At 34.9% G+C, this 12873-nt stretch overlaps 1 protein-coding gene across 9 annotated transcripts in view; it reads left to right on the top strand.

The window, feature by feature from the left end:
* Positions 1–12873, top strand: part of ARID4B (AT-rich interaction domain 4B) — a 149438-nt gene that overhangs the window by 69491 nt on the left and 67074 nt on the right. For all 9 annotated transcript variants that reach the window (XR_005833235.1, XM_040624350.1, XM_040624349.1 and 6 more), the window contains exons 5-7: positions 2008–2098; positions 4996–5075; positions 10367–10458. Coding sequence is in view for 8 of the 9 variants with exons in the window: in XM_040624350.1 (XP_040480284.1) it covers positions 2008–2098; positions 4996–5075; positions 10367–10458 (263 nt within the window). In the remaining variant the exon portion in view is untranslated. The remainder of the gene's footprint in view (positions 1–2007; positions 2099–4995; positions 5076–10366; positions 10459–12873) is intronic.

The raw sequence follows: 12873 nt of genomic DNA, 5'->3' as shown, positions 1-12873 counted from the left end.
TGTGTGTGTGTGTGTGTGTGTGTGTGTGTGTGTGTGTATAGATTTTAAATCTTTCCCTAATATACTTCATAGCTTTCTGTTACCTGGGATAGAAAGTGTCAGCATCTGGATAAATTTTTCACTTAGAGGAAATAAACCTACGAAAAGTGATGGTCATTTGATCTTAGTATGTTTTCTAATGGTTTCACATGAAATGTAATAACTAGACCACTTATTAAATAAAAAAATGATACCATGTATTTATTGACTGTAGTCATTTAATAAAAGCTCTGTTATTTTTCCAGAGTTTCCTTTCCCATTTTGGACATTGTGTGGGGCTAATAGTCTCTCTCTGAACAAGTTTATGTTTTATTATCACCATAAAGACCATGCACTTATATTTTATTTTTATTGGGGTATGATTGACATATAATATTTTATTAGTTTTGGGTGTATAACATAATGATTCGATGTTTGATCAATACAATAAATCATTACATCCATCACCATACATAGTTAAACTTTTTTTTGTGTGTGCTTATGATAGAGACTTTTAAGATTTACTCTCTTAGCAACTTTCAAATATGCTATGTGGTATTATCGACTAAGGTAATCATGCTGTCTGTACATTACATCCCTAGGACTTAATTTATTTTGTAATTGGAAGTTTGTACCTTTTGACCACTTTTACCCATTTTGCCTACTCCCCACTCCCTTCCCACCCTCTGGCAATGAGCAGTCTGTTCTCTTTGTCTATGAACTTCTGTTCATTTGTTTATTTTGTTTGTTAGATTCCACATATAAGTGGTATCATATGATACTTGTCTTTATCTGACTTATTTCACTTAGCATAATGTCCTCAGAGTCCATCCATGTTGTCGCAAATGGCAAGATTTCCTTCCTTTTAATGGCTGAATAGTGTGTGTGTGTGTGTGTGTGTGTGTGTGTGTGTATTTTTCCCCCCCCTGTATTCATGCATCCACCAGTGGGTACTTTGGTTGTTTCTGTATCTTGGCTGTTGTAAATAAAGCTGCAGTGAACATGAGGGTGCTGGTACCTTTTCGAATTAATGTTTTCATTTTCTTTGGATAGGTGCCCAGTGGTGGGAATGCTGGGTCATAGTTCTATTTTTAATTTAAATACCTCCATACTGTTTAGTGTAGTGGCTGTACCAATTCATTTTATATTCCCACCAACAGTGCACAAGGGTTCCCTTTTTTCCATATCCTTGCTAACACTTGCTTTTTGTTGTCTTTTTGATAATAGCCATTCTAACAGGTGTGAGAATGGACATTATGGTTTTGATTTCATTTCCCTGACGATTAGTGATGTTGGGCATCTTTATATGTACCTGTTGGCCACGTGTGTGTTTTTGGAAAACTGTCTGTTCAGATCCTCTACCCATTTTCTAATCGGATTGTTTGTTTTTTTGCTATTGAGTTATATGAGTTCTCTCTATCTATATTGGATAATTAACCCCTTATCAGATATATGATTTGCAAATATTTTCTCCCACTCAGTAGGTTCCCTTTTCATTTTGTTGATGATTTCCTTCACTGTGCAGAAGCTTCTTAGTTTGAGGTAGTTGTAAAGACCATATAAATGTAATTATCTGAATTTTCTTGATTAGATGGAAAATATTTTAAATGATAATGTCAAAGCTCTTTCTTAACTGTTTCTACCTTTCCCCAGCCTCTTTGAAGGAGTGCTAATATGAAGCAAGGATAGTCAACTTCAGAGATTGTGATTCTTAAAGCATAGTCCAAGGACCTTTGGGGGCTCCCAAGACCCCTTTCAGGGAGGTTGTAAGGCATAACTACTTAGATATTATTTACCTTTTTTACTATGTTGACATTTTCACTGATGGTACAAAAACAGTGGTAGGTAAAACTGCTGGCGCCTTAAGACAAATCAAGTCAGTAGTTTTTTAAATTCTTCGCCACCATACACTCAGTTAAAAAAAAAAAGAAGCTAGTTTTTGTTTTGTTTATTTACCTTCTAAAAGTTTTTCTGACTTCTTAAAAATAGGTCGGAGCTATTGTGGAAGTGAAGAATCTTGATGGTGCATATCAGGAAGCTGTTATCAATAAATTAACAGATGCAAGTTGGTACACTGTAGGTAAGGGAATAAATCTTTTAAAAATGTATTTTCAAAGATAATACAAATCAAAATTTCTTTGATTTAGTTCTTCCCTTAATGCTATAGATATTATTACTATTAATGTTTTTGTTTTTGTTTCACTATTAATGTGTTTTTAATCTTTCCAGGTCTTTAAATTTTTTATTTCATAAGTATGTGCATAAAATGTAATTTCAAATTAGTGTATTACTAATTAGACAGTTGAATGTAGCTTTTTTCACTTCAAAGTATATCTTAGAGAAATTTTTTCTATCTTAACTGTTAAGTGTACATTTCAGTAGTGTTAAGTATATTCATGTTGTTGTGCAACAGAGAAATTTCTTTTAATTATAGTAGTATGTTTCATAATATTTGATGTACCATAATTTATTTTCTTTTACTGATGATGTTGCCAGTTTTCTCGTCATTACAATAAATGCTGGAGTGAATGTCTTGTACATGTACATTATTCTTGTATTTCCCTGGTGTGTGTGTACATTGAGGACCAGGCATAGTGAAGTGAGGTGTACTTTAAAACTTAGGTAGTGAGAACTGCCTTTCTAGAAGACGGTATTCATTTACACTTCCATGGACTGTGTATGAGTGCATTCGTTTTCCCAGCCCAGGTAAAAATTGATGTAAGTCAACTGTAAAAATGTTTGCCCATCTGGATACAAAGTAGTATCTCAGTTTTGTTTTAATACTCCCCTCCTGTGATTACTAGTGAGATTGAACATTTTTTCATATGTTTATTGAAAGGAACATCATTTCATTTGTATTTTCTCTCTTTCAAATGACCATCTTTTCATTTATTTATTTATTTATTTATTTATTTATTTATTTATTTATATTTTTTAAAGATTTATTTATTTGAGAGAGAGAGAGAGAACAAGCAGTGGGGAAGGGCAGAGGGAGAGAGAGGAGGGGAGAGAGAGAGAGAGAGAAAGAGAGAGAGAGGAGACTCTCCGTTGAGTAGGAAGCCCAATGTGGGGCTCTATTCCAGGACCCTGGAGATCATGACCTGAGCTGAAGGCAGACGCTTAGCCAACTGAGCCACCCAGGCACCCCTCCATCTTTTTTTTTTTTAAGACTTATTTATTTTAGAGAGAGAGAGAAAGGGCTCATGTGGGGGGAGGGGCGGAGGGAGAGGATCTCAAGCAGACTTCCTGCTGAGTGCAGAGCTGGACATGGGGCTTGATCTTAAGATCCATGAGATCATGACCTGAGCTGAAACTAGGAGTTGGAGGCTTAACTGACTGAGCCACCCAGGTGCCCCTTTTGAATTACCATCTTACAGTGTCTTCCCAGCCTCCCCCTTGTCCTGTTGGGATGGTTACATTTTCTTATTTTTAGGGCATGAGATCTTGTATATTCTAAATTTTAACCCTTGACTACCTTAGTTGCAAGTATTTTTCTCCTATTTACTTTTATTTCTGCTATCAGTTTTTCATATTGTCAGTTTTTCCTGTGGTCACCTTTTCCTTTGTAGTTTTAGTTTTGTATCTTGTTTAAAAGGGCTTCCTTCCATCAGTGTTACAAATTTATTTTCCGGTTTATTCTTCAATTTATAGTTTTATTTTTGTTTTGTAAATAGCTGTTTGTTTCGTCTACAGTTGTTGTTTTTTTTTGGCACATTCTGGAATGTCATATTCCCCCCCCATCAATAGCCAATTATCCTGGCATTTATTTATTGAATGGGAATAATTCTTACTCTTTAATGACCTCATAGGTGAGAGTAAACACCTAGTTAAAATGTCTTTGATGTTGTCAAAATTTGATGGACCTTTGAAACAGTATAGTTGAGTTTTGTTTATATTTTTGTGGAATGAGAAAAAGCTTGGTGAAGGGAGGGGAAATTTTAATTTGAGTCAGGGCAATTTGACTTTTTGTAGGTGACAGGACTGTGAGCATGTTCTGTGCAGTAACTCTAGATGGTAATTATGTACGGCAGTCAGTCTCATAAATGTGGCGTTTTTATCATTGAATATTTTAGTTACAACATTAAAAAATTGTGCTAAAAGTTATTTATCCAGTCTCACATAAAGTTTCACTTAATATATAAGAGCCTAATTTTGTTACTTAGGTAGAAATTGCTATTTCTAAAATCAAGGCTTGGTAACTTTATTTAGAATAGAGGTATTTTTTCCCCATGATTTGTGAGGAATGTAAGTATATGCTAAAATTATGATATAAAATATACATATATTCTGTGTATGCATAAACTTACTGTAAATTTGCTGGGACATTTTAGTACTTTAAATAAGTAGTTTTCAATGGGGAACAAATTTGTCACCAAGGAAGCACTTGGCAATGTCTGTAGAGATTTTTGTTTGTCACAAATGGGGAGCCACTAGTGGCATCTAGTGGCTAGAGGCCAGGGAAGCTGCTAATGACAAAGAATTATCTGCCCTGAAATGTTAGTATTGCTCAGGTTTAGAAACCCTGCTTTAAAGAGTAAAAGAAAAGCAGAGTAATTTTTTAGGGACAGTCTGAATATATAAATTTGTATTCTTTTTGGTTTTTTGGTAAATCTGTCATTATTTACCGGCTGGAAAACTTGTCTTTCCTTTACCATGTTGAGAAGGGTTAATTAGCATTTAACTCGTTTCTTCCTAAAATGCTAACTTCTTTTTTTTTTGTTTTGTTTTGTTTTGTTCTGTTTTCTGGGTCAGGGAAGATGTTTTCATTTCAGGTATATTATTTCTTTATTGCTAGAAATTGGAAAACATATTCTGTGTTTGAAGTTGTCAGAAAACATAAAATGTGAACTGAATTTCAAATGTAACCTTCTGAAACAGTAGCTCTGTTTGCACTCAGAAAATTAAATGATAATTTATATTATCTTGTTAATCTTTGAAAAATCCTTCAGTAGTTTCCAATTTTACCTCCCCTCATAGTTTTTGATGATGGAGATGAGAAGACACTGAGACGATCTTCACTGTGCTTGAAGGGAGAGAGGCATTTTGCTGAAAGTGAAGTAAGTAATCATTTAATGAATGACTGTGTCTTCATATTTTGTATTAGGGGGCACATATTTTTCTTTCTCAACTCAAGCAACTTGTTAATCAGGGAACTCCATTAATACCATTATCATGTAATCTGTGAATTCTTAGTTTAAGTCCTTGTGTTTGTGTACCAGGTGATATATACTTTTTTCCCCTAAGAATATTTTAGTATTTGTCCACAATGAAAATTCAGGGATCTTGCTTAACTATTATCTTTAGGCAACTTTTATGTAGACTCTAATTTTAAATGTAGAAAAGAGATGCTCGATTTCGAACCACCTTAACCCCCTCATCATTAAAGGATGTGTGGATACTATAAGCAGTCCCTAACTACTAATATGCTGCTGCTGACATTATAGCCCCTCCTCAAAGATGCCTTGCTTGACTGCCCTTTCTAAACTAGTCCCTGCCATCCTCTTCATCCTTGTAGGTTGACTGAAGTTTCTTCATAGCTTGTGTCATTTTCTACATCAGGATATGTGTATGTGCTTAGTTATTTTTTTATTGTCTGCCTTCCTTGCTAGAATGTGTCACAAGGGCAGGGATTTTATATGTCTTCTTCACTGCTCATTCCCAGTTCCTTCAACAGTGCCTGGCATAGAGTAGGAACTGAATACGTGGTAGTCAGATGAATAAATGAAGGGCTTATATTTGCCAGGGACTTTGCTCACTGCTTTACCTACGTCATCACATTCATAACACTATGAAGTAGATAGCATTATTATCTTAAATTTACAGATGGTGAAACTGATGGTCAGAGCTGGTTCTCAAACCAGTATTTTCTAGTACCAAAGCCATGCTCTAGAAATTGAAAGGTGTTAAGTTACTAAGAATGGAGGGAGGGTTCACAAAGTTTTGTAAATCAGTAGCTTGCAATCCAGAATTTTAAAAATGGACATATTGTTAAAGTGTTATATTCTATCATATAGTCCAGCCTATAAATCTTAATGCACAGTGTGGCCAAACCATGATTACTTTTTTTCTTGTCACTATTTAGAACAGTGTTTCTTTAGGGACATTTTTATATTATTTATTCAACTAATTGAACTTTATGTTCTTCTTGTTTTGAAAATATTTTCCTTTCCCTTAAATAATTGAATTCCTATTCCAGTTCAGAATTTGGGACAGGTTCTGTGTATTATGATTCTGGCCTATTTTTTCAGTCTCATATTGTAACATTTCCTTGTACCTATTTTTTCTTTTCCTTTTTTTAAAGTTTTTATTTAAGTAATCTCTACACTCAACATGGGGCTCGAACTCACAACCCGATGTCAGGAGTCAAATGCTCTTCCAACTGAGCCAGCCAGGTGCCCCATTTCCCTGTACTTCTGTCTTATAAGACTACTTGGTATTCTCAGATTATGATTCATATTCTTTTCTTGGTTTCTTCTGAGTACTGACTGCTCCTCTTAATGCTCCTCCATGATGTCTTTCATGAGCTTTCTAACCAGATTTGAATCCTTTATCCTTTGATCCTTTGGCACTTCTCTTATTCTTATTTGGTGGTCTTTTTTTATTTCTTTTTGTATTTTCCCTGTAAGATTTTAAGCTGTATTGCGGGTAATAGCCATATTTCCCGGCAATTTTCTGTACAAGAGCCTTCAGTAAATATTTGTTGAATTAATTGTGAAGGTTTAAATATAGGAAATACATACAGCTTTAGAATTGCAGTGAATTTGGCTTTTTGCACTGTTACAGTAACAATTCTTTATAAGTTTATGTAATTTTTTTAATGTCTTATTTATTTAAGTAATCTCTTCACCCAGTGTGGGGCTCAAACTCACAACCCTGAGAACAAGAGTCGCATGCTTTTCCAACTGAGCCAGCCAGGCACTCCTAAATTTATATAATTCTTAGAAATAATTTCATTTCCCTTAGAACATGTGTACAGTTATAGTAGGTCAGTGAGTGAATATGGGGTCTTAAAGACTTGATTTTTCATCTGCTTAGTGAAGGAAGGCATGTGCCTTATTTATTTAATCCAGAGAAATATCTAAAATACTTTTTTTTGTTTGTTTGTTTTCAGGAGAATTGTGTAGTTCATAAGACAGTTGTAGTGTAAAGGCTGAAAATAGTATAAGCGAGTAGCGCAGTGTATCCTTTCTCACCTTTAAGGCAGACCACTTTAACTGTGTGTGTCTATATGTGTTAGACTTTATGTTTTGCTAGAGGGTTCTTAGAATACTGGTGTATTGTTTCTGTATCCCATTCTCATAAGCCAGGTATAGCACCTGTTAGGTATTGGAGACACAAGGATAAGTCAAGTAGACGTGGGATTTATCCTTGAGTAACTTACCATCTGTTGGAGGAGAAAAAGCATTAATCAAACAATCAAATATTTTAAGATTATAAATGTACTGAGTTCTGTGATAGGCTGGCCAGGAATGTATTTAACCTGCCATCTGTGTATTCCTTCCCTTTATTTGATATTTTTGATATTTTCAAAAAACATTTTTAATTTGTTGAAAAATTACTCAGACCATTGTTATTATCAGTAATAACTTGGTCTTTGAGCAAAAAGCCACATCAGACTGGCAGTGTTTGGGGTCACTAATTCCATTAATAAGCTACCTATTTAGAGACTTAAATTTAAGATTTCCATGATAAGAGATAACAACAGCACTTCCATCAGTCTGAATTCCAGCACTAATGTCTCTGGGTCTAGCCCGAACCGGCTTAGTGAGGTGTTGCCACTGCCCTGGGAGTTGGGGCATTTCTGCAGAGCATATTATTGGGAAGTAGTTTCATCAGCTGGTATTCACTGTGCATTTACTACGTGCAGTTGAAAACTCTAAAGGAAAGTTAGATAAAATCTCAGCTCCATATTTCCTATAGCCCATTTAGGAAGTGGGGACTTAGACATGTTACCCCTAGGCTTATGGAATTTTCTTTTAGCCTTCAGGATAGCCAGGAGTCTCTGCTTTTTGCTCTTTAGGATTTGATGAGACAAATTCTACCCTCCCCTCAGTCTTTTCTCTCACTCAGAATAAAGGTGTTCCTACTTTCCTGGACATGGTTTGAGGCTGGGGACAGAGATATGGCTTCTTACTGTTCTAACTATTATATAGGAGAGAGATCAGAAATCCTAGATATTTTCTTTCCTGTAACTGGTGACTACTAGTTGCTTAGAATAGAAATCATAGTACTTAATAGAAGTCTCTGCTTTCACAAGAGCAACCTTAATTTTAGGGGAGTGAGGTGGGGTATTTAATCCTTCTTTTAGCTTGACAGAAGGTGAATTCAAATTAATTAATTTTCTGTTTACCAAATACAGTACTTTGAAATTTTTTGCTCTTGGGAAGCATAATTAGGAGTTAGTGACAAGTGACTTTTTTTTTTTTTTAAGATTTTATTTATTTATTTGAGAGAGAGAGCGAGCAGAGCGAGGGGGAGAGAGCATGAACAGGGGTGAGAGGCAGAGGGAGAGGGACAAATAGACTTCCCGCTGAGCAGGGAGCCCGATGTAGGGCTCAATTCCAGAACCCTGGGATCCTGACCTGAGCCGAAGGCAGACACTTAACCAGCTGAGATACCCAGGCACCCCTGACAAGTGACTTTTAAAGAGGTTTTGTTTGGCATATTATTGTATTTGGACCAACTTTTGCCTCCAATTTTTTTTTATTATTTATTTATTTGAGGTGGGGAGGAGGGAACAGAGGAAGAGGGAGAGAAAGAATCCTCAAGCAGACTCCCTGCAGAGTGTGGAGCCAGACATGGGGCTCGATCCCAGGACCCCGAGATCATGACCTGAGCTGAAATTGTATGGTTAACTGACTGAGCTACTTAGGCGCCCCCCAAACACCTTTTAAATGCCTGACTTAAGCTAAATTTGAAAGATTAGATTTTAGGCCTTATAAAAGTTAATAGTTTTTATCTGTCTTCTGAAGGAATTGATCTTTATGTTTTATGGGTAGTACCTCTTACCTATATCATTATTCTTTGTTGTTGGATACATAGATCTATGTACCTCAAGTACACTTACATATATTCTAGTAAGTTATGCAGCATAGATTATTAATATGCTTCCCCTTTTACATTTTAGTTCCTCATTGTTTCAACAAAATTATCTGTTGTAAAAATAAAAGTTAAAAATTTCCTTTTAAATATTAACAGTTTATATTTAGATAATCTAATTTTTTTTAATCTAAATTGATATATACCCTTTCCTATAACACCCTGGCTTGTAACTTTGAGAAGTCTTTATCATAAGTAGTTTCTTACCCTCCCTTCCATGCTTAAACAGTTTTTGTGGGGTCTTTAGTTCCCCTGGTATTCATGAAATTATCTGTAATAGCAGAGGTTCTGTTGGAGGGATGAAAGGAATAGCAACTGTGCAGAAGATCTTAAAAATGCAGAAAAAGTAGGATTATGAGAATTGATATTCAGAGAATTCAGTTATTTGGGATAGTGGTTTCAGATTGAGACCCTAACTTTTTAATTATAGAAACCTTTTCAGGAAATAATGGCAAGAAAAATCTAAGAAGTATCTGATATTGAGAAAGGAAGGGAATCATTCCAGGATCCCTTTTTCTTCATTCTGCTCTTAACCAACAATCATTATTTTAGGATGGGGTGAGGGATAAAGGATTTGACATGAACTGTCAATTGACAACAAAAAATGTTTAGTTATTGATCATTATCTTCATACCAAGCACCATATTGGATGCCGCATATTAAAAAGGAAGGGAAAATTAAATGTAGAAAAGTCAATTTTTACATTTTCTTTAAAAAAGGTTTATTGTAGAAACTGTTTGCAAAGTAATAATATATCCTATCAAAAGCCATTTTTCAAACAGTTGATGCTTTTTTGGGGGGATAATTTTGTTTGTTACTTATTAAGAATTCTATATTATGGATTACGATTCCCTTTGAACAAAGAAAAATTTGATTTGCAATTGGCCCCAATTCAGGTGCTAGGTCCTTACATACAGATTTCTTATCTCTCCAGTCTGTTTTCTACTGAGCTGTGTTTTGTTTTATATTTTAATCATTCTTAGGAGTCTGTCAGCCTTCAAACAGATAATGAAACCATGAAGAAGGAACAACTTAATTTCTTCTCACTCCCCCCCCCCATAAGGGGTTCATTCCTCTTTATTCTTATATCTTTGAAATGACAGTTGTCTATCCTTAGGAAAGTTGTATTTTAGTCTTCCTTGGGGGCAGTTTTTAATCTTCAAATCTAAGCATATTTTTAAATTTGGTTTAAAAAGGAAGAAGAACTTGCTACGTTGTAACTTTGATGGGTTTATGTTCTTACCCACAGACATTAGACCAGCTCCCACTCACCAACCCTGAACATTTTGGCACTCCTGTCATAGGGAAGAAAACAAATAGAGGAAGAAGATCTAATCATATGTAAGTCCATTTTCATAACTGTTAGTTGAACCTGAATTCATTTCTCCTTCTAGTATTGTTTTAAGAGTTACTAATTTGAAATTGTACTTTGCAAAATGCTAACTGGATCTCATAGTAATTTCAGACTCCTTAGCACGGGTGCTTGAGATTCTCCATGCTCAGCCACCCTTAACGGTTGTGTATCTACCTGCCATTTCTCCTTACGTGTATCTTACTGCTGTAGTCAGAATGGAACCAGTCAACCTTCGCTGAAAACATCCTTGTTTTCCTGATACCATGCTTTTATTCATGCTCTTTTTTTCCTTTCTGAAATGCCACCCTTCCATGTCATTGTCTCACTCATTCAATCTCCAACAGAAATTCTCCCACCTTTTTGTGAACTGTTTTGTGTCTCCCTACTCTTTCCTTGAAAACAGACCTGTTTTCTTTCCTCTGAACCCTCTAAATTCTTTGCATTTATTTAATGTCAAAAACAGTATTTCACCTGTTATTGTCATTGTAGTATTTGTTTTCTTCCTAATAATCTTAATCTCCTTGAAGAAATTACCTTACTTATTTTTATGCCTAACAGTTGTGACATATATTCTGCCTATTTAACAGATTACTTTTAATGGGCCATGCTTAGGCTCCAAAAGGCTCTAAATTAAAAAGGATCACAGGATCAAAGGTTCATCAGAGATAAAGAAACAATTTTCTAACAGTTTCAGAAAGAAAAATAATTTATTGCGAAGGACTGGGAAGCAGAATGGTATCAGATTTCTCCGTAGTAATACTAGATGCTGGTAGTCAATAGAATGCAGAATGGAGGAATGGAAGTCTCTATTAAAAAGGTGGACTCAATTACCTAATATAATGGAACGTTGGGGGAAATTAAAGATATGATGATAACAAATAGAGAAAAAGTAGCATAGGCATTAGGTAACTGCTCTCGAAAATTACATCAGAAAGGAAACCTTACTAGGATGGAGGGAGAGGAGGTGGCTTAAATATAAAATTAAGTCCTACTAACAATAGGAAGTCAATAGAATAATGTCTACAATGTATAAATCAGTATAAGAGTATCATTTAGAGATAAGGTAGTAACTATTAATAAACAGATGAAATAGTTAAAAACATAGTTGCCTCCATAGGAGCAGGAGAAGGGGATGGGTTTTTAATTTATTCCATTGGAGGTTATTTTAAAAATAATTTTGAACATTTCACTTGGATAAAATTGAAAAAATTTTAACGTGTCTAAGCCCAAATATTGTCAGAGTGGCTGTTAAAAATAAATGTTGAGTTGAATTATTGAAATCGTTAGCGTAAGTGAGTGCTTTCATTCAGTATTTAGAATCCTGTATTAAATCTAATTGTGATCGAGCTTTGGAGATAGAAATTGGGTAAGCACTATCTCTCATATTGCTTACTTTCAGCCTTAGAGCAAACTCCTGAAGATAGGTATTATTCTTACCCATATTAAAAATTGGGGAAATTGGGCTCAGAGACAGTAAGTAATCCAAGGAACACAGGAAGGAAAGGACCAGTACTTGAACTCACCCGTGCTTCATGGGCCTTTTCCCATTCAACTGATTGACTCTTATTTAGATAGAGTACAATTACTTTCTACATTAGTTCTAACAGTAAATAAATAATGACTCATTTGAGGGAGGAAATTAAAAGACTAATCCTTGCATTGAAAAAATATTTGATGTTAGTATTTTCCAACTATACTTGTGATTCAGACCATGCATTTTTTTTTTCTTTACGCTCTGAAGTTTTTAGAGGATGTTTTTCAATTAATTACTAAGTGAATAATTTCTCTCACTTGTGATTTAGCTTGCTGATGACTTGATTTTCTTTAGGGTATTCAGGGTATAACTATTATTTACTCTTCTGCAAATGACTTGTTCTATCCAGAAAGAAAAATAAATGAAAAATGTATGATAGCATTATTCATATGAAAGAATCCTGTTGTGATTATTTGATGTTACTGTGATCTAATAATGTTATCAGTTTTTCCAGAGGGATATTTTATTGCCATAGAATATTCACTGAAGCACTTACAAGATAAACCTTTAGATGTCTCTTTGAAAATTAATGACTTCAATTGCGTATTAAAATTTTACCTACCATTGCTCATTAGAGTCTTCCATAGTTCTGTAGTCAACTTCTAATTATGATCGGTGATGTCAGAATAGTGAGGTGGGGTGTATTTAATGTAAAATTATTTCATTAGCGAAGATTTCTACTTCTCTAGCTTTCGAGAGTGGCAGTGTGGCTTGATTGTTAAGAGTATGAACTGTGGAGCCAGGTGGCCTTGGTTGTGAGTAACTGTCTCTGCCACTTCCTTGCTATATAACCTTGGGCAAATTACTTAGTCTTCATGCCTCAATTTTCTCATCTGTAAAATTGAGATAATAGTATTACCTATCTCTC

This window comes from Ursus maritimus, unplaced genomic scaffold (assembly GCF_017311325.1).
Source record: "Ursus maritimus isolate PB19 unplaced genomic scaffold, ASM1731132v1 scaffold_7, whole genome shotgun sequence".
In the NCBI taxonomy this organism is placed as follows: domain Eukaryota; kingdom Metazoa; phylum Chordata; class Mammalia; order Carnivora; family Ursidae; genus Ursus; species Ursus maritimus.
The sequence above is the reverse complement of the archived record's forward strand: the minus strand, read 5'-3'. Positions and strand labels throughout refer to the sequence as shown.